This window comes from Microtus oregoni, unplaced genomic scaffold (assembly GCF_018167655.1).
Source record: "Microtus oregoni isolate MIOR12 unplaced genomic scaffold, Mior012 000023F_ref0000262, whole genome shotgun sequence".
NCBI classification, from domain to species: domain Eukaryota; kingdom Metazoa; phylum Chordata; class Mammalia; order Rodentia; family Cricetidae; genus Microtus; species Microtus oregoni.
In genome coordinates, this window is record NW_024543082.1 from 6,135,094 (window position 1) to 6,160,474 (window position 25,381).

At 43.8% G+C, this 25,381-nt stretch overlaps 1 protein-coding gene across 1 annotated transcript in view; it reads right to left on the minus strand.

Moving 5' to 3' along the window:
• Window positions 1–25,332, minus strand: part of LOC121462054 (protein mono-ADP-ribosyltransferase PARP14-like) — a 44,000-nt gene extending 18,668 nt beyond the window's left edge. The window contains exons 1-6 of the mRNA XM_041673475.1: window positions 25,146–25,332; window positions 20,303–20,433; window positions 19,104–19,137; window positions 13,085–13,318; window positions 9,726–9,962; window positions 5,433–7,684 (exon numbers count right to left, since the gene is read on the minus strand). Coding sequence (XP_041529409.1) covers window positions 5,433–7,684; window positions 9,726–9,962; window positions 13,085–13,318; window positions 19,104–19,137; window positions 20,303–20,433; window positions 25,146–25,332 — 3,075 coding nt within the window. The remainder of the gene's footprint in view (window positions 1–5,432; window positions 7,685–9,725; window positions 9,963–13,084; window positions 13,319–19,103; window positions 19,138–20,302; window positions 20,434–25,145) is intronic.
• Window positions 25,333–25,381: the final 49 nt, after the last annotated feature.

A 25,381-nucleotide genomic window follows, 5' to 3' on the forward strand; every position in this document is an offset into this window, starting at 1 on the left:
GGGAAATGCAAATCAAAACAACTTTGAGATATCATCTTACACCTGTCAGAATGGCTAAAGTCAAAAACACCAAGGATAACCTTTGCTGGAGAGGCTGTGGAAGAACGGGTACCCTCATCCATTGCTGGTGGGAATGCAATCTTGTGCAACCACTGTGGAAATCAGTGTTTCGGTTTCTCAGGAAATTCGGGATTAACTTACCCCTGGACCCAGCAATACCACTCTTGGGAATATACCCAAGAGATGCTCTATCAAATGACAAAAGCATTTGTTCAACTATGTTCATAGCAGTATTATTTGTAATAGCCAGAACCTGGAAAAAACCTAGATGCCCTTCAATGGAAGAATGGATGAAGAAAGTATGGAATATCTACACATTAGAGTACTACGCTGTGGTAAAAAACAATGACTTCTCGAATTTTGCATGCAAATGGATGGAAATAGAAAACACTATCCTGAGTGAGGTGTCCCAGACCCAAAAAGATGAATATGGGATGTACTCACTCATAATTGGTTTCTAGCCATAAATAAGGACCACGGAGTCTACAGTAGGTGAACCTAAAGAAGCTAAGTAAGAAGGTGAACCCAAGGAAAAACATATAGTTGTCCTCTTGGCTAAGGGAAGTAGACCAAATTTCCGGGGAGAAAATGGGATCTTGGGGGTGGGGTGGGATGGGGGTAAGGGGAGATGGGGAGAGAAAAAGTAGAAGGGAAGGAGGGGGGACCTGGGAAACAGGAGAATTGGGATAAAGGAAAGGTGGATAGGGGAGCACGGAACCACAATTCTTAGTTAAGGGAGCCACTTTAGGGTGGGCAAGAGACTTGACCCTAGAGGGGCTCCCTAGTGCCCAAGATGAGGTTCCCAGTTTGTTCCTTGGGCAGCTGAGGATTGGGAACCTGAAATGACCCTATCCTAGAACAATACTGACGAATATCTTGCATATCATCATAGAATCTTCATCTGGTGATGGATAGATATAGAGACAGAGACCCACACAAGAGCACTGGACTGAGCTCCCAAGGTCCCAAGGAGGAGCAGAAGGAGGGAGAACATGAGCAAAGAATTCGGGACCACGAGGCGTGCATCCACCCACTGAGACAGTGGAGCTGATCTACGGGGAGCTCACCAAGGCCAGCTGGACTGTGACCGAAAAAGCATGGGATAAAACCGGACTCTTTGAACATGGCGAACAATGAGGGCTGATGAGACACCAAGGACAATGGCAGGGGGTTTTGATCCTACTTAATGTGCTGGCTTTGTGGGAGCCTAGCCAGTTTGGATGTTCACCTTCCTAGATATGGACGGAGGGGGGAGGACCTAGGACTTAACACAGGGCAGGGAACCCGGACTGCTCTGTGGACTGGGGAGGGAGGGGGAGAGGAGTGGGGGGAGGGGGAGAAGGGTGGGAGGAGGGGGAGAAGGGTGGGAGGAGGCGAAGGGAAATGGGAGGCTGGGAGGAGGTGGAAACTTGTTTTTTGTTTATGTTTTTTTTTCTTCTTTTCGCAATAAAAAAAAAAGAAATTAGTCACTAAAGTAAAAAAAAAGAGTGTGACTGAGTAAGATAGATGATGAAGCAGACATCAGATATTTGAACAATTTACCCTACTTCAAAAGTGTATCATTAGTCATCAATAAATAAATAAATAAAAACAAAAAAAAAGAACTTTGAAGAAAGAAATTGAAGAAGACACCAGAAAATGAAAAGATCTCCCATGCTCTTAGGTAGGCAGAATTAACATAGTAAAAATGGCAATCTCACCAAAAGCAATCTACAGATTCAATGCAATACCCACCAAAATCTCAGCAAAATTCTTTGCAGACCTTGAAAGAATGGTACTTAACTTCATATGGAAAAGCAAAAAACCTCAGGATAGCCAAACAATCCTGCACAATAAAAGAACTTCTGGAGGCATCAAAATCCCTGACTTCAAACTCTACTACAGAGCTACAGTACTGAAAACAGCCTCATATTGGCGTAAACATAGGCAGAAGGACCAATAGAACCGAATTGAAGACCCAGATATTAATTCATATACCTTTGAACACCTTATTTTTGACAATGAAGCAAAACAATATCAAAAAAAGAAAACCTATTTAACAAATGGTCTTGGAATAACTGGATATCAGCATGTAGAAGAATGAAAATAGATTTATATCTATCACCATACAGAAAACTCAAGTCCAAGTGAATCAAAGACCTCAACATAAAGCCAGCCACACTGACCCTCACAGAAGAGAAAGTGGGAAGTACACTTGAACACATTAGCACAGGAGATTACTTCCTAACCCCAGTAGCACAGACACTGACAGAAATAATTAATAAATGAGACCTCTTGAAACTGAAAAGCCTCTATAAAGCAAAGGACACGGTCAACAAGACAAATGACAGCCTACAGAATGGGAAAGATCTTCAGTAACTCCACATCAGACAGAGGTCTGATCTCCAAGATATACAAAGAACTCAAGAAATTGGTCATCAAAGAACAAATAATCCAATAAAAAATGGAGTACAGACCTAAATAGAGAACTCTCAACAGAGGAATCTAAAATGGCTGAAAGACACTTAAGGAAATGTTCAACATCTTTAGTCATCAGAAAAATGCAATTCAAAACAACTCTGAGGCCTGTAAGAACACCTCTTACACCTGTAAGAATGGTCAACATCAAAAACACTGATGACAACTTATGCTGCAGAGGTTGTGGGGTAAAGGAATCACTCCTGCATTGCTGGTGAGAGTGCAAATTGGTATAGTCTCTTTGGATTTCAATGTGGGGATTTTTCAGAAAATTAGGAAACAACCTTCTTCAAGACCAGTAATAACACTTTTGAGTATATATCCAAAGGATGCTCAATCGTGTCGCAAGAACATGTGCCAAACTATGTTCATAGCAGCTTTGTTTGTCATAGCCAGAACCTGGAAACAACTTAAATGCTCCTTGACCAAAGAATTGATATGGAAAATGTGGTACATTTACACAATGGAGTACTACATAGCAGAAAAAAATGACACCTTGAATTTTGCAGGAAAATGGATGGAACTAGAAAACTATTTTGAGTGACGTAACCCAGACACAGAAAGACAATCATCATATGTACTCACTCATAGGTGGTTTTTAAACATAAAGCAAAGAAAGCCAGCCTACAAACCAGAATCCCAGAGAACTTAACCAATAATGAGGACAATAAGAGAGGCTTACATAGATCTAATCTACATAGGAAGTAGAAAGTAGAAAAAGACAAGATCTCCTGAGTAAATTGGGAGCATGCAGACCTTGGTGGAAGATTAAAGCGGGGAGAGGACAGGCAGGGAGGAAAGCAAAGAAAAATGTAGAGGTAACCCAGACCCGGAAAGACAATTATCAATGTTCTCACTCATAAGTGGCTTTTAAACATAAAGCAAAGAAAACTAGACCACAAATCATGATCCTAGAGAACCTAGACAAAAAAAGAGGACACTAAGAGAGACACACATAGATCTAATCTACATGGGGAGTAGAAAATACAAGATCTCCTGAGTAAATTGGAAGCATGGTAATTTGGGAGAAGGTTGAAGGTGAAGGGAGAGGCAGGGAGGGGAGCACAGAAAAATGTAGAGTTCAATAAAAATCAATATAAAAAAACAAGATCTTATATAATTCGGGCTGGCCTCAAATTCAGTTTGTAGCCAAGGATAACCTTGACTTAGAATTTCTGATCCTCCTCCCTCCATCTCCCTAGTGCTGTTTTTACAGACTTGTGGCTCCACACCGTGTTTATGCAGTGCTAAGGGACTGAACCCAGGACATCCTGCCTGCTAGGCAAATGCTCTTTCAACTGAGCCTCAGCCAAGCATTGGTGTGGGAAGTCCTTCTGTCTATGTGCTGCTTTTAATGGTTAATGAATACATCTGTTTTGATCAATGGCTTAGTAGAAAAGGGCAAGGCGGGAGTTCCAAGGAGACAGATGAAGAGAGAGTAGGCAGTGTCAGAGAGAAGCCATGTAGCCCCGTTAGAGACAGATGCCAGGTGGAACCTTGCCGGTAATACACAGCCATGTAGCAATACACAAAACATTAGAAATGGGCTAACCAAAGATATAAGAGCTAGCTAGCAATAGGCTTAAGTGATTGGCCACGCAGTGATTTAAATAATATAGTTTTGTGTGATTATTTCAGGAGTCTGGGCAGCTGCAAAATGAACAAGCAGCCTCTGCCTACAAATCATGTGTCTTTAAATCAGAACAGTGAAAACAAAATGCTCAGAACTGTCTGAGTGACAGAAAGGACAGATCACCCAACTCTGAGTCCTAACCCCCCGAAGCAATCAGAAGGGTAAGGCAGACATTCCCAGGAGGATACGGCTACAAGCATGCAGAGCAACCTGCAGCTACTGGTCAGGAAGAAGGTACCAGCCTGCCCTGCTTCAGATAGATATGGTTCCAATGAGTAGAGCCTGTCTTGAAAGGGTATGAAATACTTTTCAGGAAGAAGGGAGGGAAAACAGGTCTCACTATGTAGCCCTCGATGGGCTGGAATTCGACGTAGACCTAGCTTGCCTTGAACTCACAGGAATTGCCTCCCTGTCTTCCAAGTGTTGTAATTAAAGGCATATGCCACCATGTCTAGCTAAATTCTTTCTTTCTTTCTTTCTTTCTCTCTCTCTCTCTCTCTCTCTCTCTCTCTCTCTGTCACACACACACACACAAACATGCACAGACACACATATATACACACATGCACGCGAGCGCAAACACACAATCTTGGGCTGATGAATAAGGCAGAGAGGGTAAGAGCAGTGGCTGCTCATGCCTATATCCCCAGTGTGTGTGTGTGTGTGTGTGTGTGTGTGTGTATGTAGTTGAGACAGGAGGATTACTAAGGCTTTCTGACTGCCAGTCTATCCAAAAACATGAGTTCCCTAAAACATATCCACAAAACAAGAATTGTCCTTACACGATTCCCAACATCTGGACCTTCGTCCCACCTGCCCACTCCTTCCTCACAAGGACCCACAGATAAGATCCGGGAACTGAACTCCGTTGTCAACTACAGAACCCAAGGTCACCCTTTCTCGTGTCATTGGTTAAACTCCTATCACCTGCATCCCACATGCACTCCCATACCTGTAACTGACAGAAGCCAGCACTAGATGGAGCAGACAAGACATATGGGAAATGATGAAGATGAGGAGAGCCGTGCAGTGTCCCCTACTATGGACCACAGTTACCAGGATGTAGTGACCCATCCCAGAGCCCTTCAGATCCTTACAGACACACCATCTCTACTCCTGATTTGGGAAGAAGCCAGAGAAGAGGGAAAATGTTTGAGGTCTGAGTACGAGAATAGGGAATTTTCCTCAGTCCTTTCCCTCCACCATGTCTTCCTTTGGTCCTCAATAAAGCTGGCAGAGGCCAGTGACATCACTGCACATTGTTGGTGACAGGGACACTCACCTTGGCATTCTGCACACCTTCTTCCACCAGCCGGATTTTCAGGCCTTCTGGGGACACCAGCACATAGTCCTGTGTCTGTAGTTTCTGTGGCATTTTCCAAGGTTGAACTAATTCTAATGCTTGTAAATCAGAAGGATAAGCTGTGTGGGAAAGGGTGGCTTTATATGTAGTTTCTACAGCTTCAGCAAAGGCCCCAGCAACCTTTGCAGATATGTCCACCAGATAAATCTTTTTCAAGGTGCACCTTGAAAAAGGCTGCCATTGGAAGTTGTCTTTGATGGCTGAAACAATGGTGGCCACACACTGGTCTAAAGGAAAGCCAAAGATTCCAGAGCTGATAGCTGGCATGGCTATGGACTGACACTTGACCTCCTCAGCTAAGGAGAGACTTCGTTCCACAGCTCTCTTTAATAGGCTCACGCACTCCTGGGCCTTATTTCTGTCCCACCGAGGCCCTATTGCGTGGATGACATAATGGCAAGGGAGGTTGCCTGCTTTTGAGATAACAGCATTGCCAGTTAGGACCAGGCCACCATTTCTCACTATTTTGTCACATTCTGCTTGAAGTTCAGGGCCAGCTGCATTTGAAAGAGCAAGGGCCAGACCATTAATGTGTTTCAGATTCTCATTTGCTGCATTCACGACCACATCGGCAGGAAACCGAGCCAGGTCTCCCTGCTGTACAATCAGAGTGACTCCAGGGGCTATGTCCTTCTGTAAGAGGCATTTCTGCCCTTTAAGGCTGCCTTTGTCCTTCTCTGCTGCCTCCTGGAGCTCAATGATGCATCCATACAGGCATTGGATCTCGCTTTTGTAATTGGATGCTTTGTCCTGGAAGAAGTGCCTAGCACCAGGCTTATCTATCTGGAACCTTTTAATGCAGACTGAATCCCGGATTTGCTTGACCATGTTCATGCACTCTAGAACTTTACTCTTGGGTCCAGTTAGTAAAATGCCTTTTGGTTCATCTTCCAGCTTAAAACTTGCCTGCACATTTGTCTTCCTTATCTTTGGCCAGAAATAACTCTTGTCTGCCCTTAAATACTCGATAATCAACAATGGTTCAATTTCTACCAGTCTTTCAATTTTCATGGTGTTTTTCAAGAACTCAAAAAGTTGACCATTTATTTCATTTACCTTTTTCACACAGCCTGCAATGATGACCTCAGCAGGGGTTCCTAAACTTAATTCATTCTTTATCATAATGCTTGCAATGGAGAGGTATCTCTTTTGCAAGAGGTGAATTTTCTTTTTCCATGCATTGCCTCTAAGAACTTCCTTGTCTTCAACTTCAATGATTTTATAACTGAAGGCATCAAGTATGCTCTTCTCTGCTTCTGCCAGGGCTTCTAAAGAACAGGCCGTCAAGAGAAGAGCTGTACCTTTCAGTTCATACTTGGCAAGAATTTTCTGTGCCTCAAAAAGAGTCTTGGAGAATTCCTGACTGTCTACTTGCTGCAGAAACATTAAGACTTCAGAAGGAATCTGGACATCTTTCTGAGGCATGGAATACACCTTTTCCTGGATGTCACTCTTTACTTTATACACATCTGCACGGAATCCCTTAAAGCACAGGTGCTGAGTGGCAGCATCGTAATGAATCTCCATCTCTGGATTCTCTTTCCTTAGATCATCCAGGAAACCACTGTGTTGCAAAAGAAAGTGTTTCCCCGGAGAAATGGCCACTTTCTCCTTCAGACTCTGCTCCTCCTTTCGGACCTTCTCCGTGGTGCTGTCTATCAACTCCTTGATTTTCTGGCCGATGTCTTGGACATCTTCTGATTTCCCGGCTAAGGTGAGACTCTCCTTATCAAACTCAATGAGAACCCTGTCATCTCCTACCTCATGCTGTAGGATGTCCCACACTGGCGGATACACTTCAAACACCTTAACTTCGTACTTAGCCTTGATGCCAGACAGCACTTCGGAGGCGTCTCTCTGCCAGGTCTTGATGCTTGGTCTGTGATTGACTAAGGAGGCAGCAGGTCTGACGGTCACTGTACCGTTGATGTCAGACCATGTTAGTTCACAGTGACAGTGTCTCATTTTGTCATTTATGTCCTCAGTCAGATGGTTATGTTTTTGAAAGAACTTCCACAAAGGAAGGCCCAGTGAGTATTGGAAAGATGCTGGAAGCTTGACCAGTGGCTTCTCATCACCATACAAGGCTGTGCCCAGGGAAGGATAATAGGGGAAGACAGACAGTGGCATTCTGTTGAAACTGTGCTTTTTGGCCAGAATGGTGTCTAACACTTTAAAAACAAAACAAAACAAACAAAATAACAGCAATCTCAGTGTCACGCATTTCCAAAGAACACAAAAGAAAACAAACTTTTCTAGAGGGCAAAAGTCTCTGCTGTTTGTAGAACTCAAAGGTGGCATTCTCCCGTGTGCTCAGCTGTAGACTGATGCGAACCGCAACAAGACAGACTCCATTTAGGGCTATGATGACTTTATACCCAAATCGCTCTATACTGAAATCATGCTTGAGTCTATTGTTTTTCTGATGTCACTGATGTATGCCTTGCAATTAGAAACAAACACAAATTTGGACACAAGCATGGGGTTGGTGTTTGTACCAACTTAAGGAATGGTTTAAGGGCTGGAGAAATGGCACATTATTTCATAGTACTAGGCTTCTGTTCGAAAGGACTTGGGTTCAATCTCCAGCACCCACAAAACAGCTCACAACTGTTTGTAACTCCTGTTCCAGGATATCCAACACCCTCACAAGGATGTACATGGAGACAAAACATCAATGCACATAAAATAAAATATAAATAATTTTTTTAAAAAAAGATTATTTTTTCCCAGCAACGGTGTGCAAGCATAATTCTCAGCACTTGGGAGGCAAAGGCAGGTGAATCTCTGTGAATTCAAGGCCAGCCTGGTCTACAAGAGCTAGTTCCAGTACAGCTAGGACTGTTACACAGAAAAACCCTGTGTAGAATTAAAAAATGAAGAAGTTTTTAATCCTCTGAGTATATTATTCTGCATTTGGTCCCTTCCTTTATAGTCCTAGAATTTAACTTCCATTGTTAACTTCATTTCTCAGGAGAAGAGAGTTGTACCAGAGCTCTGTGTAACTTTCCCAAGGGCTTTACATGAATTTCCAGTGTTTACTCTTGACAGTGACCTTCTCAGGTAGAGATTCTATTACACCCATAGATAGAGGTGAAAAAGTAGATGCTGGGGAAAGTCAGGGTTCTATAAACCTAGGGAAATATCTGAGCTAATTGCCAGTGTGAACCAACCCAGACCTTATATTCTTGCCCCTATACCAAAGCAAAATCATCCTCACAGTCATTGGAGAGTCCATCCCCAGAGATCACAATTTAGTAAGGCCTTCCCCATTATATCTCCCGGTCACTATGTGTACATGGACAGCCACCACAACCCACCCCTGACTGAATGCTCATGTTCTCTCTCTTTCTCCAGGACTCTGCTCACTTTGTTTTAGCTGTTGGGCAAGAGTAAGTAGTATCAGCATGGAAATTAGAGTCAGTCCTGCAACAACTTGGATTTAAATGGCACCCATGGCAGAAGGATGCTAAAATATGATACCCTGGTGACAGACTCAGTCCTAGGGCATGTATCAGGTCTGAGGGAAGGAATGTGACCTTCAGAGGCCCAACCTCCCACAGGGCTCCAGAGAGGCTAGACAGCCTGAGTGACCTCCAGCTCAGACTCAGCACCACCTCAGGCCAAGCACTGCTGAGGGACTGTTTCCTTTCCTCCTACAGCATCCTCTGAGGTAACTCCAACACTACCTCTACAGATGGGAAAACAGAAGGGTTAAGTGCTCACGAAGGTCACCATGCCAGTGACCATCAATCAGGATTGTAACTCAAGTCTGTCAGACTCAAGAACCACTGACGATGTTGTCAACAACAGGACTTTCATCTCCTCTTGAGGATATGAGAAATCTCCATTATCCTGTCTCAGCACAGGGGGAACAGGAACGCTTTCTAGAACTCTACACGCTTCTGAGTCCATCTCTCCCTAAACTTGTTGATTAGAGAATCAATGCAGGGACATAAAACACAGATCTATGGCGGTGAGTACGGCCTGTCAACGTTCCTAGAATGGCGACCTTCAGTCACAGGCCGGACTCGTCAGAGACTCTCCCTGTCTCTCATGAGCTTGTTCTGCTTCTCCAGAGCCTGCCTTGCTGCCCTTGTTCTGCACCAAATCCAGATGAATGAGAGATTGGTGCCATTTCTGACAGATTAAGGAATGGCTGAAATGGCCAACCATCCAGGTCTTCCCGGGTGGCAGGCCAAGACACATTACCTTTGCTGTCTGAAAACTCAACCAGCGCCGAGCTCTCTTCTGGGAAACACTCAACATGGGTGACTTTTCCGCCCCCATTGCAAGAGCTTTCAAAGTAGACCTGTAGCTGGTAGTCATCTACCCCAGGAGGCAGGTTTTCCACTGTAACTACTTTTGTTATTTCCAGAAGTCTCGGGGCAAGCCATGGATGTCGGTTTGAACAGTGACTGATACAATCACTAATAAATTTTTTGGTATCTACAAAACAGAAAGAAAACGAGAAAATTTCAGTGGCATCTCTATATGGTATGGAAGAAATGGCTTGGCTCCAACCCAGAATGGGACTAGTGAGCTACTGTATTTTCTCCTACTGAGCTGCCCTTTGGCCATGGCCAACCCTCCTGTGCACAGTCCTCACAATGCCACCCCTCTCCCCAATTTCTCAAGACCATTTATTCCCACTATGGCAGCAGGTAGGAGCCCACATCCACAGCCAGGCTCCTGACTCCAAACACGTATCCAAATAGCACTTTCAGTTTTATTTTCATGTTGCCACGAAAAAGTAGACATGAATCAGGTGATGGTGGTGCACGCCTTTAACCCCAGCACTTGGGAGGTTGGAACAAGCAGATTTCTGTGAGTTTGAGTCTGGTCTACAGAGCTAGTTCCAGAACAGCCAAGGCTACACAAAGAAACACTGTCTCAAAAAAACACAGCCAAAGCCAAAAAAAAATTTAAAAAAAGAAATAAAAATAAAAAGCCAACAACAGCAACTAAATCCAACTAGTTATGTTTTTGAAGTTCCTTTTGTCCTTGTATATACAACTGCCTGCGTCTGCAATGCCCATGTCTACAGTGCCCCTGTCTGTACTGCCGGTGCATGCAATGCCTGTCTCTGCAATGCCCATATCTGCACTGTTTGTGTCTGCAATGTCTGTGTCTACAATGCCTGTGTCTGCACTGTTTGTGTCTGTAATGCCCCTGTCTGTAATGTTCTTCTCCAACATGGGAGACAGAGATATTTTGTGAGGCTAAGGATCAAACTGAACCATGCTACCAACACAGGGCTATGTCTACAGCCCTCCTCTATTTTTTTCAGTTGGTCTTACTTTCCGGACTCAGCCTATCTCTTTTAAATTAACAGGCAGATGGTGGGCCTGTCATGCCAATCATTATGCTGGGATCTGAGAAATGAATACAAGTCCTTGCTTGTATATCACTGGGAAGATATTGATCTTGAGCAAAGTTGAATTGCCTTTTGTTGCTCCAATAAGGAACAGATGAAAGAGGGACTGACTCAGACCATATATGGTCTATATTTGGTCTCTAATTTGAACACTAAATGGGGGGGGTTGCCAAACAGATAAGAGGAGGGAGCAGAGACAGCATGAAAAAGCTTGGTGTCCTTTGGAGAGGGTGCTGGAGAAAACACTCAGGTGGGGACAACTATGCAGGGTCCTGTCTCCCACCCTTCTCAGGTTACTACACCTGGGAAACAACCTCTCTTTCATCTCCATTATTCATTGACATACATGCCTCCCTCCTCCTCCCAGAATGAGTTCTTCTAGAGAGGGAACTATGATTTTAGCCACCTTTATGCCTCAGCCCCTAAACTGATACCTGGTCCATAACAGTGGCCATAGTTTGGACCGAAACTGTCACTGAGGAACACGAGTTAAAGTCTTAGTCCTCAACTAGGTGCTATGGAGAAGTAATGGATCCTTTAACAAGTGAGGCATGTGGGAAATGTCCCAGTAGTTGATGGGGAAGATAGGGACAAGATGATGCTGGCTTCACTGTCTCTGTCTGTCTCTCTGTCTCTCTCTCTTTCTCTCTCTTTCTCCTTTATACAGCCACCATGCAGACCGCCTCAACCTAAGCCCTAGGGCAGCAGGCTAGCTGACCATGAACTGAAGCCACCCAAACTGTGAATTATCATAAACCTTTCTTTTTAGAGGCTGATGACATCAGGGGTTTGTTACAGTAATAGAAGCTAAAAAAGAATGCACTCAAAATTGTTGATCAATGAACAGAAGCAAGGTCATTTCAATTTAAATTTCCCTTTATGGGTCTGGAGAGACGGCTCAGAGGTTAATAGCCCTTGCCGCCTTTGCAGAAGACTGTAATTCAGTTCCCAGCATCCACTTGGAAGCCCAGGACCACCTGTAACTTTAGTTCCATGGAATCCAAGGCCCTCTAATGGCTGCTTCAGGTACTGCATGCATGAGGTATACAGCTATACTTGCAGGATGTACATATAAAATAAACAATCTTTAAATTTCTGTTTATAATAAATAATATTAAACTTGAAATAACTGTCCTTTATCAAATCCTCACTATGCCTGAGGTACCATCTCACCAATCTTCACAGGAATTTATGTAAGTTTGATCACCACCATTTTATGGATGAGTAGATAAGGACCAGAGAAAATAATAACTTGGTCATCTTCATACAACTAGCTAAGTGACAGGACCAGAATTCTGATCACAGCACCTATGAGCTTGACTGACACCCACTGCTGTACCCGTGGGATATGGGGCTTAGATTTGGAAATCTGCCATGTTTTAGGTGGAGCTGGGTCCTGCTTATGACAATGACCTAACAGAGCAGTCATTTTCTTTTCCATGTTTATGTGTGTGCACATGCCAGTGCATGTGTGTGCGTGCAACTGGAGGTCAGAGGGCAACTTGTATGAGTCCCAGGGATCAAACTCAGGCTGTCAGACTTGGCCGCAGTGCCTTTGCCCATTCTGCCATAGTGCTGGCTGGGGCACTCATTTTCCCCAAAAAGTGGGCTCTCTCTTCTCTACATGTGTGACCATGAAAGTGTTACATCATGAGAAGTGCTGTGTGGTAAAAGAATAGGAAAAAGGGGAGTGGAAGTTGACTGCTCGGGTCCAATTCCAGTTCCTCCATCTCTCAGCAACATCGAGCCCTGTCTTAGGGTTGTTAAAAAGAATGAATAAATTAACACACAGAGAGATTGGCAGGTGCCTGACACTAAGTCTGTTGGCATCATTGCCTTACAGAAGTGTGGCATGGTGACAGGTCAGTCTTAACTTCTCCTTGGGAAGTAGAGGAAGAGTTCAAACTTGTCCACTAGGAATCACCTGGGACTTTCTATTTCTCCCACCACCCCACCCCACTCCACCCTCTTAAACAATCATATAATAAAGGGCAGTTTTTTAAGCAGACCCAAATTGGATCTCAAAATGAATTTGTTCATCTTTCCAAAATCTGGGAGGACAGAAATATAAATTGGCTTAGAGGCCTCATTTACTCACTACAGCAAAGTGTCACACACTCAGAGATGTCCCAAGCCCTGTTGTGTGCTGGACAGAAGCCTGGGAATGCAGGGCCTCCCTGGTCCTGGGGCTCACCTATAGGCTTCTGAAAGGTAACCACGGCAACGCCAAAATCTTGGATCACTTCCACCTTAAAGTCGTCACTGGGGAGGCCACTTATATTCTCCACTAGGAAGGTCAGCACTATGTCAGTCACTTTCTCAGGCAGGTTTTCAAATACCACCATGGAGGAAACAGTTTCACATTCTTTCGGGATATCTTCTGTTTTTTCTGATCTGTTGCTGGGAGAATGTATTGTATCCAAATCATCTGGGGAAATTGGAAATGACAATGAAAGGTGTATATTCATGGTTTTATTAAGTAAATTATCCTGAGACAACCCTAACCTTATCCATATCTTGGCTAACTCTGCTAAAAGGAAATCTCAGATAGTGCAGCTTCTGCTTTAGTGAATTAAAAATTAAAATGTAGCTGGGTATGGTGGTGCCCACCTTTAGTCCTAGCACTTGGGAGGCTGAGGCAGGCAGATCTTTGCTATGGGACAATTGTCTTCTACACTGTAAAGATATGTCACTTGTATGCTTTAATAAAATGCTGATTTCCTAGTAGCCATGTGTAGGGCCCATGGGTCTACCCCTCCTCTAGGGGTTCATCTTGAGGACAGTTTCTGGCCAGGCATCTTGTTGCATTTTCTCTCTAAACATCCCGTTTGTTCCTGTGCTCCCTCTGACCCCCATGGTGGTTAGCTATAGGGCCATTGTTTACTCCATTTTGGGCATGGTAATTTCCCCTCTGCCTGGAGGAAATTCCATTGTGCAGCAGTTAGGTATATAAGGGATTTCCTAAACTTAAATAAATAGCATTTGGCTTATTTCCTCTCTACTGACCCAGGCCTCTTATATGTTGTTTTAATCTCCAGGCCCTTGCCTGGCTCACAGATGGTACTGTGGCATGCGAACTGTACTGAAGAGAGTAACACAGGTGTTATTACAGTTGGAGGCCTATCAGCAAGATGGGAAATAGGGGACCCCTGAGAGAGCACCCTCAGAGGCTGGCCAGCAGGTAAGAAATTGATGGTGAGGGTGAATTGAAAATGGGTACTAGTAATTCAGTATTGATGAGCCAATTGATAAGGCAATTGATAATTCTTTTAAAGAAGCAAGAGCCAATTGCTTGAAGGGCCAATTGATAGTTTTTTGTTGTTGTTGTTGTTGTTTTTTTTTTTTTTAGAGAAGCAAGGCAAACAAGGCACCAGTATTAAAACTAAGACAGCACAAGAGTTCATTAAGACAGTTTTCTTTGATGTAAGTTAGTTTATTGCCTAATTTTTTGAGAGAGTTTAATCTCTTGTTTCTACAAGCAGAAGGCTTTATTATTTCTGATTGGGAGCAGGTAAAAGTAAAAAAGAAATTAGAAAATTTGGCAAAAACCTTTGAAGAGATTCAGGTTAAAGAATCTGTGAAGTCTATTAAGAGCTTTGAGGAGGGGAAAGTTAAAAGTACTAAAAGGGATATAAAATAGAAAGAAGAAATTTTAGAAAGGGAGATTGTACTGCTAAAAAGGAATTTAGGAAAAGAAGAAAGGCAGCTTTGCAGAGCCTGTCTTTCAGGACGAGATTGTTATGGATAGGTGAAATGCAGGAGAATTGCGCAGTTGGCTGGCATGGGAAAGTGCATGGGCTTAGCAGCACAGATTACTTACGACCCTGCTGTTTATGCTCACATAGCTGCCATGGCCATTAATGCCTGGAAAGCTTTACCTAATAAAGGAGCAGGGAAACAACTGGCTAAGGTCCTTCAAGGACCTTCAGAACTTTATCCTGAGTTTGTTGATTGTTACTGCTGGGAAGTTGCATTTTTGGGAATGTGGACACAGCTATGCCTGTCATAAAACAATTGGCCCATGAAAATGCTAACAGATACAGTCAGGAGGCTATGCCTCCCCATAAAAATAGGAGTTTAAATGACTTTATCCAGTTATGCAGGGACATTGATTGCACTCACATGATGGGACAGATAATTGTTTCTGTCCTTAGGGGGAGTCAAGGTGGAGCCAGGTCAAGGACTTCTTTTTATTGAGACAACCTGGATGCATCAAAAGGAACTGCCCTGCTGGTAAAGGGACAGTTAATCAGCCCAGGGGAAATCCAGGTGTTTGCTCAAAATATCAAAAGGGTACCCATTGGGCTAATGACTGTCACTCTAAAACTGACATTCAAAAGAATCTCATTCCGTTTTGGGAAATGGGAGTAGGGGCCTGTCCCCCAGCTCCCAAAACACAAATACACAGGGTCATGAGTGAACTGGTTGCTCCCCTCAGATTCATTCCTCAAGAAATGCCTCACTGTCTACGACCCTGTCTGAGGCACCCCAAGAAGTACAGGCCTGGTCCTCTGTACCTCTGCCCAGGAAGTATTGACCCCAAAGATCAGTGTGCAGGCCTTGGGTACTGGAGTATATAGATCTATTCCAGAGGGTTCAGTAGGGTAGAAGTAGTTCAGCACTTAAAGGAATTAAAATTTTACCAGGAATTATAGACTGTGGTTGTGCTGGAGAAATTAAAATTATGGTTGAAGCTGGGTGGGAGTCCTTGTCATCCCTCAAGGAGCGAGAATAGCTCAACTAGTGCTTTTGCCCATGTTTTGCTCTACTAATCCACTCTTTAAACAGGAACAAGGGGACAAGGGGTTTGACTCCATGGAATTCCCTGGAGCATTTTGGGTTTCTAGTCTAGAGAACAGCCCATATTTACATTAACAATTAATGGGAAAAGGTTCCAAGGCCTTCCAGATACAGGGGCTGATAGTGATTGCTTAAAAACACTGGTCTGCAGCCTGGCCTCTACAGCCAGCCTCTATGGCAATACAGGGGGTAGGAATGGCCAGTTCTCCAGAGTTGCAGTACCCAATATTTAGATTGGAAGGATGAAGAAGACCATAAGGGCATTTTTAAACCATTTGTCCTGGAACACCTCCCTTTCAATTTGTGGGAAAGAGATGTTTTGTAAGCTATGGGAGCAGTTCTGACCACTGAACCTGTGCAGCACATGTAACAGCATCAGTGAGGAATGGCTCACAGGGTTAGACAACTCGCTGTGTAAGTGTGAGGGCTGGAGCTTGAATCCCCAGCTCCCTTGTAAAGAGCTGGGCATGGCTACATGTGCCCAACGTAGAGAGCATAAATGGCCAGATCCATAGAGCTCCCTGGCCAGAAAGCCTAGCCAAAGGGGCAAACCTAGGTTCAGTGAGAGAACCTGTCTCCAGGCCAGAAGGTAGAGTGCTTCAGGTAAAGAATTTGTTTCCCTAAGACTTGGGTGTCTGCATCTCTTGGTTGTTCTTGCTTGCCTTATCCAGTATGGTTCTTCATTTGGTGCCCTTTACATGGGTCTTATTAGCTGCTCCTTCATTTAACTCTGGGCAGGACATGGCCCTGCCCACCCACCAGGAAACAGGAAACCCCACCCAGTCCCAGTGCTGACTGTTTCCTGTAGTAGATGAGGCTTGTGCTCAGAAGGTAGGGTCCATCTAAGATATACCCAGTGCTCACCTCACAGAGCACTGCTACCCAGAGAGGCACACAGCAAGCGTCCACTACAAGTCCTGTCCTTCCTATTACTGGCCACCAAAACACGAGTGTCTATCACCAATTCCCAGATCTTCCTCTCCTCTCCTCAGCTGTAGACATCTACCAACACCAAAAAAGCTGGTTTCATTTCTCTGAAGGGAGCCCAAAGAGCTGGAGGCTCCCTTGGGGTTTGTGAGCAGCATGTTACAAACTGCTCAATGGCATGACATAGACTAGCTTTATACCCAGAACTGGTGCAGTGTGCACAGTTCATAGAGGTGGTGAATACACCTCCACCATGATGGACTGGGGGGAGCCAAAAGGCAAAGGAGCCTTAGTCCAAGTCATGCTGCTGCTTAGCATTTTACAAAGCACTCCTGGACAGAAAAGGATTACAGATACACAATAGGACAGATTCAGACATAAAAGACCTCTAAGTGAGACACAGTATGTTTAAAAATTGTACATAGGCATGGGAGAGAGAAGAAAGTGTAAAGAGACAGTAAATGTAATTAATATAAGAGTATAGACAGTCATAGATTAAATGAGTAAAGGTAACAAAATAAATATTTAACTTGTAGAAAAAGTAATAGAGTAAGAAAAACAAGCCACATAAAGATGGAAAATACACATAGAGTCAGGATTACACATATTATTATGTTTTCTTTGAAGTTTTTGACTGTTTAGGAACTAAGTACAGAGAGACACTTCATTGCACAGACTACTAAGCTAAACCACTATATGCTTTAAAGGTTTCTTGACTTCAGAATTTGATCTAAGGATTTGTTGCTTTGGAAAAGAGGTTCTGCTTTTGTTTCCACAGAGGATGAGAACTTATGGATTCTTTCCAGACTAATGTGGTTTGATAGATGAAGAGCCCTCAAAAGACCAAAAATACTTTGCCCCAAAAAAGTAGGAAGCAGTTTGGAGATAACTATGACCAAATTTCCAAATATTGTTTATACATGTTTGTGTACATTTAAAGGGGGAATATGATATAGATATGAATACTTTGTATTGGTATGGATCTTGGTTTATTGATAGAAATTTTACGTGAATTTTGTTATATATATATATGTATTTCTGCTCTTGATTAAGATATTGTGTTTGTGTAGCTCATTTAAAATTTAATGTATAAGTAAGAAATATAGGCTAATAGATAATCATCTATAATAGTCAAGTTTGTTTTTATGTTAGTTAGGTTTTTCTAGATAGATATTCTTCAAATCTTTCAAAGACTACCAAATATGGCATTTAAAATGGTTTAATAATTTAGAACTTTTCATGACAGTGAGATGCATCTGCTCTTTACAGCACCAATTACTTCAAGAGGAAGATGGGTACTGAAGGGGCTCCTTATGGAGTTATTTAGGCATTTGGGCAAGAAACTGCTCTTGCCTGGACTGCTTGATGTGATGCTGTATGAACTGGACATGCAGGACCCACAGAGAAATGACTGCTAAACTTGCTAAAGGGGTTCCTGCTTCATGAAAGCGTCTACCAGCCTTCTTGCATGACACAGAAGAAAGTGATTGAAAAACTGCCATTAAAGGGAAAACTGTCTTTGAAATTTCCTGCTTCATGGAAAAGTCTGCTGGATACTATGGGCCCGTAGGCTGAAGATGGATGCCCTAATGATTCAGAAGAACTTTGGGTGACTGTCCATGCTGTGAGATGTCTCTGTCAATTCTAGAGTTTTGGATATTGTTTACACTGTACTTCCTGTTTACTTAGGTAGTAGGATATTCTTCTGGAGTCTTTGATGGAGTTGAAGAATATATAGTTATAGTTATACTTTTCCTTAGTTATGATAAAAGATAAAGTAGATATAAATGTTGCATCTGTAATTCTTGCTTAATACCTGTCTTGTTATATATAATTTTACTATGTTAAAAACCTTCCTTTTTATTTTAACAGAAAGGAGAAATGATGTGGGAAGTCATTCTGTCTATGTGTTACTTTTATTGGTTAATGAATAAATAAACTAAGCCGGGCGGTGTTGGCACACGCCTTTCATCCCAGCACTCGGGAGGCAGAGGCAGGCAGATCTCTGTGAGTTCAAGACCAGCCTGGTCTACAAGAGCTAGTTCTGGGACAGGCACCAAAGCTACAGAGAAACCCTGTCTCAAAAAACCAAAAAGAAAAAAGAAAAAAAAAGAATAAATAAACTTCTTTGGGCCAATAACAGGGCAGAACAGATCTAGGTGAGAAAAACTAAACTGAATGCTGGGAGGAAAAAGGCAGAGTTAGCTGAAGCCATGTAACCTCTGCCAGACACACCAGAACTTTATCCAGTAACCCACATAGCGATACACAGATTAATAGAGATGGGTTAGTTTAGGATATAACAACTATCTAGAAATATGCTTAAGCTATTAGCCAAACAGTATTGCAAATAATATGGTTTCTGAGTGATCATTTCAGGTCTAAATGGCTGGTAACTAAAGAGCAGCCTCTTACAACACATGCTACTTGTTTAATAAACGCAAAACTTCCTGGTGAATAACAGGGTCAAGCTAGCTGAGACTTACCTTTCCCGACAGCAATGTTTTTAGGCTTGGATTCCTAAAACCCAAACAGTAAGACAGCATTAATACAAGAATCATTTCTTTTTGTTTGTTTGTTTGATTGGTTTTTGTCAGTTTAGTTGGTTGATTGGTTTTGTTTGTTTTTTTCAAGACAGGGTTTCTCTGTGTAACTTGTTCTGGTTGTCCAAGAACTCACTCTGTAGACTAGGCTGGCCTTGAACTCAAAAAGATCCAACTGCCTCTGTCTCTCCAATCCTGGGATTAAAAGTGTGTGCCCCCTCAGCCCAGCGACTATGAATTATTTCATATATAAATAAAACCCCTCTTGGGCCAGACTGGAAATGTAAATTAACTGAATTGATAATGACACATTTGGATACTGGGCTAGTGAATGGATCAAAAGCCACATGTTACATGGTGTCTTCTTTGCTGGTCACAACAATCACTGATGAAATGAGACACAAACAGGAGACTCCCATGAGGCAGATTAACCAGAGGTTTGCCTGACTTGGCACTTAGTTCATGTTTACTGTATGAACATGATGCACGTGCTTCAGAGAGATTCCTGACAATCTTCTTCACAGCTGAGGGAACAGCACATGCGGGGTACACTGCTGGCCTCAAGATGACTGAAACAAAGTGGCAGGCTTCTGATTATAAAGACGCTAAGACCAATGGATACAACTTTGACACCCCAAATATATTACTATTAAACCCCCCAGTCTTGACTCTTCCAAAAGTGACAGGTATATATACCTGTCTTGTTATATATAATTTTACTATGTTAAAAACCTTCCTTTTTATTTTAACAGAAAGGAGAAATGGTGTGGGAAGTCATTCTGTCTATGTGTTACTTTTTATTGGTTAATGAATAAATAAACTTCTTTGGGCCTATAGCAGGGCAATGCTTCTCCATTGTTTACAGTCCTTGCTCCCTCCGTAGTCCCAAGTTGCCGTTCTCAGTCTAGTGTGACTTAGGCCCTCATCTACCATTTTTCTTTTTGAGACATGGTCTTACTATGTAGCCTTGGCTGGTCTGGACTCACTGTGTAGATCAGAATAGCCTTGGACTCATAAATATCCTCCTACTTCTCCCTCCTGAGTGCTGGGATTAAAGGTGTGTGTCACCTCACCCAGCTCATCTCCACCATATTCATCATAGAGAATCCCACACACCTTGTAATAACACCCTGTGTCCTTACCTTTTCTGGAATTGCCTCCTTAGAGACTGAGGCTTCATCTGGGTCTTTGGGCAACTGGACAGTTAACTTGAATCTCCCTTTTCCTGGCCACACTAACTCATGATTTCCTTTCTCCAGAACATTCTGCCGAACTGAAATGTTAAACAAAGAAAAAAGATTTTAAGCCAAATTGGAAGCAATCTTTACTCACATAATTAGGCAATGATTTCTACAGACTTCACTATTATGAGCGAGTAGCTCAGCCCATCTCCCTAAGCAGCAAGCCCTTGTAAAAGAAGGAGAACTTAGCACAGGGATGTGAATGTCACTTTGTGTGCATTATGCATGTTGTAGACTTGTGGGCATATGGAGGAGTGCACACCCCTGGTCACGTGGAGGCCACAGCAGGACACTGGGCATTTCCCTGCATTGCTCTTTGCCTTGCAGCCTGGATTTAGGATTTCTTACTGAACCTGAAGTTTGCCTGTTGGCTAGGCTTTCTGTGATCTGCCCATTTCTGCTCTCTATACTGGGCAAATGGAGCCATGCCCAGCTGTTGATGAGGGGGCTGGAGATTCAAACTCCAGCCCTCACGCTTATACAGCAAACTATCTAACCCAGTGAGCTGTTCTCCTGCCCATAAACTTACTGGGGTGTTGTTCATTTGTTTATGTTGCTTTATTGAGACAAGGACTTACTAGGTAGCCCTGGTTGACCTAGAACTTTCTCTGTAGACCAGGCTGGACTCAAAAGCACAGAGACCTGCCTGCCTCTGTCTCTCAAGTGCTGGGGTCAACGTAGGTGCTGCCACGCCCAGATTACTTTTTAATTTGCATTGCTTTATCTTAGTTATTGTGTGTTCTCCAAGGGCCTTGAGATTACAAACAGGGTTGCCAGCTCGTGGTCTAATGGAAGATCCTGAAAGCTTTTTTTAGAAGTGAGTACTAGAGGAAGTCAGATTCCCCAAGGGGAGAGGGGATGATCCTGGGACCCAAGCCCTTTACTCTTTCTGTATCACTACATAGCCAAGAGTTCCCGACAGGGTGTACTGCCTTGTGCCATTGGCCCAAAAGCAGCAGGCCAACTGACTGTAGACCAAAAACTCCAAAATTGTTGAGCCCAAATAAACCCTTCTCTCAGATATGTTATCACACAAGGGAACTCTGGTGAATCCTGTCAGCATCCTGCTACACAAATCCTACTTACACAGCCTCAGTCTTCTTATTGTCTACTGAGGTCAGTGGAATTGTTTTGAGCCAGTCAGTGCATTACATTGAAGAAACACAGAGTTCAGTAGTACAGAACCTGTACTGGACTCTGTAGGCACTAAATGCAAGAATATTTACAATTATAGGGACAACTGGGTAAATGGGATGAGAACCATGCTATATGGAGGTGACCCAGTTGGTCATTATCCGAATGACCGTCAGTCCAACCATTAGCCTACAGTGATAAACAATCCACATTTGGTAGTAAATGAGAAAAAAATAGCAGAATAGAGGAGATTTTGCAAAAACAGAATTAGAACACCAGACAGCTGAACTTAGTAAAACTCAACAGAATCTAAAGACTTGCCATTTGATTTCCAACTCACCCATAGTCTAGCTGGGTGGCTATAAAGAACTAAACACTTCTGGAGCAGAAGTTCCCCACTGAAAGTATTTTCTAGGAATGCTGTTAATGACATGAAGAGCTATGAAAATGTGAACTGTGATATCAGAAGCTGCAGCCAGAGAGAGAAGAGGAAAATCAGTGTCGCTCAGACCATGGAGCAGCAGAAAGGAAGAGACAGGGACATGGCCATCCTTGAGAACAGGAAAGGAGCAGGAAGGGGCATGGCCAACATAGAGAAACAAAAGGAACAGGAGGGGCATGGCCAAGGAGAAAGATACCCGAGCCCTGGTGTTCACAGCTACAGCAAAATGTTATGTTCCCCTTGTTCTCTGATGGACAGTTAGCCTGATGAGCTCAGAGCCTATCACAAAGGGAAACATGATGGCTCTCTCACCTCAACCATGCAGCCGGTAGGTCTAGTGACTTCACTTAGATGTACACCCAGATACAGGCGTTGGAATCCATTTGAAAAGGTACATGGGTCTCTAACTCTACTCTATGAGTAGTCAGAAGTTTCCAGAGAAGCTGTACCAGCTGGTAAGGGGACTGAGGACTGTATGACCTCAGGGTGACCTCTGTGTGAACAGTCTGAAGACTGTTACCAAATGTCCTGCACCTCTGTGTTACCTTCCTCTTCTTTCCTGGACTTTGGTGAAGTCCATCCAAGGCATCCAAGCATGGCCGTCTCTCCCTAGATGTATGCATTCCAGGGGATCTGATGTCCTCTTATGACCTCTGCAGGCACTGCATGCATGTGGTGTACAGACATATAAAGAGTAAACACCAATATACATACAATAAAAGTAAATCTTTTGTGTACGTGTGTGTGGTTTTCAGAGACAGGGTTTCTCTGTGTAACAGTTCTAGCTGTCCTGGCATTTGGTTTGTAGACCAGGCTGACTTTAAACTCACAGAGATCTGTGTGCCTCTGCTTCCCTATGCTGGAATTAAAGGCTTGCCCCACCACTGAACTGTCAAAGCTTTTTTCTTTAAGAAAACAAGTTTCCTTACTTTAAGAACACCTAGGCCCTCACTTAATAAACAGGTGCCCATTTAGAACTAGAACGTTTGACAAAGTGTGCCCAACTGAATTGAGGTTTACAGTGATTTGAGTTTGGGTCTCTAAGTATAGCTCAATGTCTCAGGAAAAAAGAACTACATACTCAACAGTACACAAACCCAGTTGACCTACAAAGCTGAGACCTCCCTGTTGGTACCGGTATACACTACTGCACTGGTAAGCTCAGTAGCACTGCCCAGCTGGTGTAGTTTACATGAATAGAGTCATGCCTGCTCAGGGTGCTTCTGGGACAGAGGGTGGGGCCTCTACAGGAAAGGAAGGCTGCTGCCCTAGGGAAATTCCAGCTGCCTTGCTGAGTAGGAGGAAAAGGGGCCTCAAATGGGAAACTGGAAGTGAATGGAAATTCTGGTCACCCCAAAGCCTGGCCTGCAACAATGTTCCATTTTAATGTTCTGAGTCATCTGTGTTGGGAGTGAAATGAGAGGAATCAGCTGAGCCATCTTGGAGAAGAGGGGGATGTGGACTGGGAGCCCTGGAGGGAGAGAATTGAGCAGAGGTCTGCCTTTGTTGCTGGGGTTGTGATCCCAGCCTTCGTCACACCTGCTCAGGGCCTGTTGCAAAGGCTACAACTGAGATTTTATTGTCACAACCATATTTTATCAATCTGTGTATGTCACTAAACTACCAGTATCTATAGATCTCCATTTTGTTGGTTTGAGGCTCTCAATAAACAACAGAGATTTTTCAGACTTCAGCATATCCCGGTCACTTCAGAGGGCTGGTGGCAAATGCTTCCCCACTCACCCACATTCTCTGCACAGAAGTGTCTAGAATAGAGCTGGGGCTGGGTCTAGTTCCCCCGTCCTCCCTGTGACCAGGATGCAGTAGTCTGTACCCCTAACCTGTGACCGGCATTTGAAGACAGCTCAAGAGAAGAATGCACTCCATAAGGGTTGTGTCTACTGGGATAGTGACAGCTGGGATCAAACTGGGAACCCTCTAACACTCTGAGGTGGTTCTCAACCTGTGGGTCGCGACCCCTATGAGGGTCAAAGGTCCTTTCTCTGAGGTAACCTAAGACCACCAGAAACAGATATTTACATTATGATTTATAGCAGCATAATTACAGCTATGAAGTAGCAACCAATATAATTTTATGATTGGGGGTTACCAGAGTTTGTATTATAGGGTTGTAGCAGTAGGAAGGTCGAGAACCACTGCTCTAGGAAAAGGGAAAATGAGAAAGCAGGTTCTGCTACCAGCTGTCTGTGGAGCATGCCCTGGTGAAATCAAACCTAGGACAATAAGGTTCTCACTCAGGCTTTCTGAAAATCTGTGTCTACACCCTCTACACCTGTCTCTTCTTTGTTTTCTTCTTGGATTGCAGTTGAGCTGTTATCTTGCCTACAGCCTGGCTTCCTAGGCCTCTTTGCCCCTCCTCTGCCCCAAATGTTTCTCCAAACTAAATGAGAGGGAGGAATTGTCTGAATTCTGAGGATGACCCTGGTCTACAACATCTCAGGTGGGAACTAATGATAGCCTTCCAGAAGCCACAGGTCTGGGGCTTCCAATCACCCACCTGAGCAAGCAAACAAGGCTGGGCCTCCCTTGCAGATTGCAGACAGGAGTGGGGAACATTCAACTTCTCAACTGTTCTGGAGCCTCTCAGAGATGAGGGAACCCCCACCCCCATCCCACTTCCACCCCACCCAGGCTCAAAGACCACAGGCACCTGAGGCCACCCTGGGGCAGAAGAAGAAAGTAAGAACTTTGTCCTGGCTGTGGCATAAGAGCTCCTGGGCTTTTCCCTCCTCAAACTCACCTCCCAAAGACACCCCTCCCTAGCTAGAACCCCATGGTGCTACCTGACCCACAACTCCTCAAGATTCTTAATTCTTTAACTGTAGCACTTGAATAAAAAAAAACGGTAAAGTTAAGAAAAGAAGGAAGGGAGGAAAATGGGAGGGAGGAAAGGAAGAGGGAGGGAGAGAGAGAAAGAGAGAGGGAGAGCCAGAGAGAAAGAAAGAAAGGAAGAAAGAAAGAAAGAAAGATAAAGAAAAAGAACAGGAAAAGAACAAGCAAAGTACAGGAAGGCTCAGGGCTCCAGGAAGCTCACCACCCAGATTTGGGCCCCAGGACCTCCTGCTCCCATGGGCTGCAGCCAGCTGAGTTCTGGGCCTGCCACCCATGGCCCCAAACCCTGTATAGTACAACCTTCATGCCCCTCACCGTCCTCCGGGGAGAAGAGAACCAGGAAGCTTGCCTGCCTCCCTGGCTGAGGGACGACCTCGCATTCCCCTCCACCTGACTTCTTCGGGCTCTGGAAGTACATTTGCAACTTGTTGATTAAGGTCTTCCATGGGTCCTTGCCCCAAGAACCCTGGACCAACAGCGGGAAGGGCCCGGACGCTGCCATCCTGGCTGGCCAGGGAAACCGCAACTGTCAGGACGCCCAAAGCAGCTCA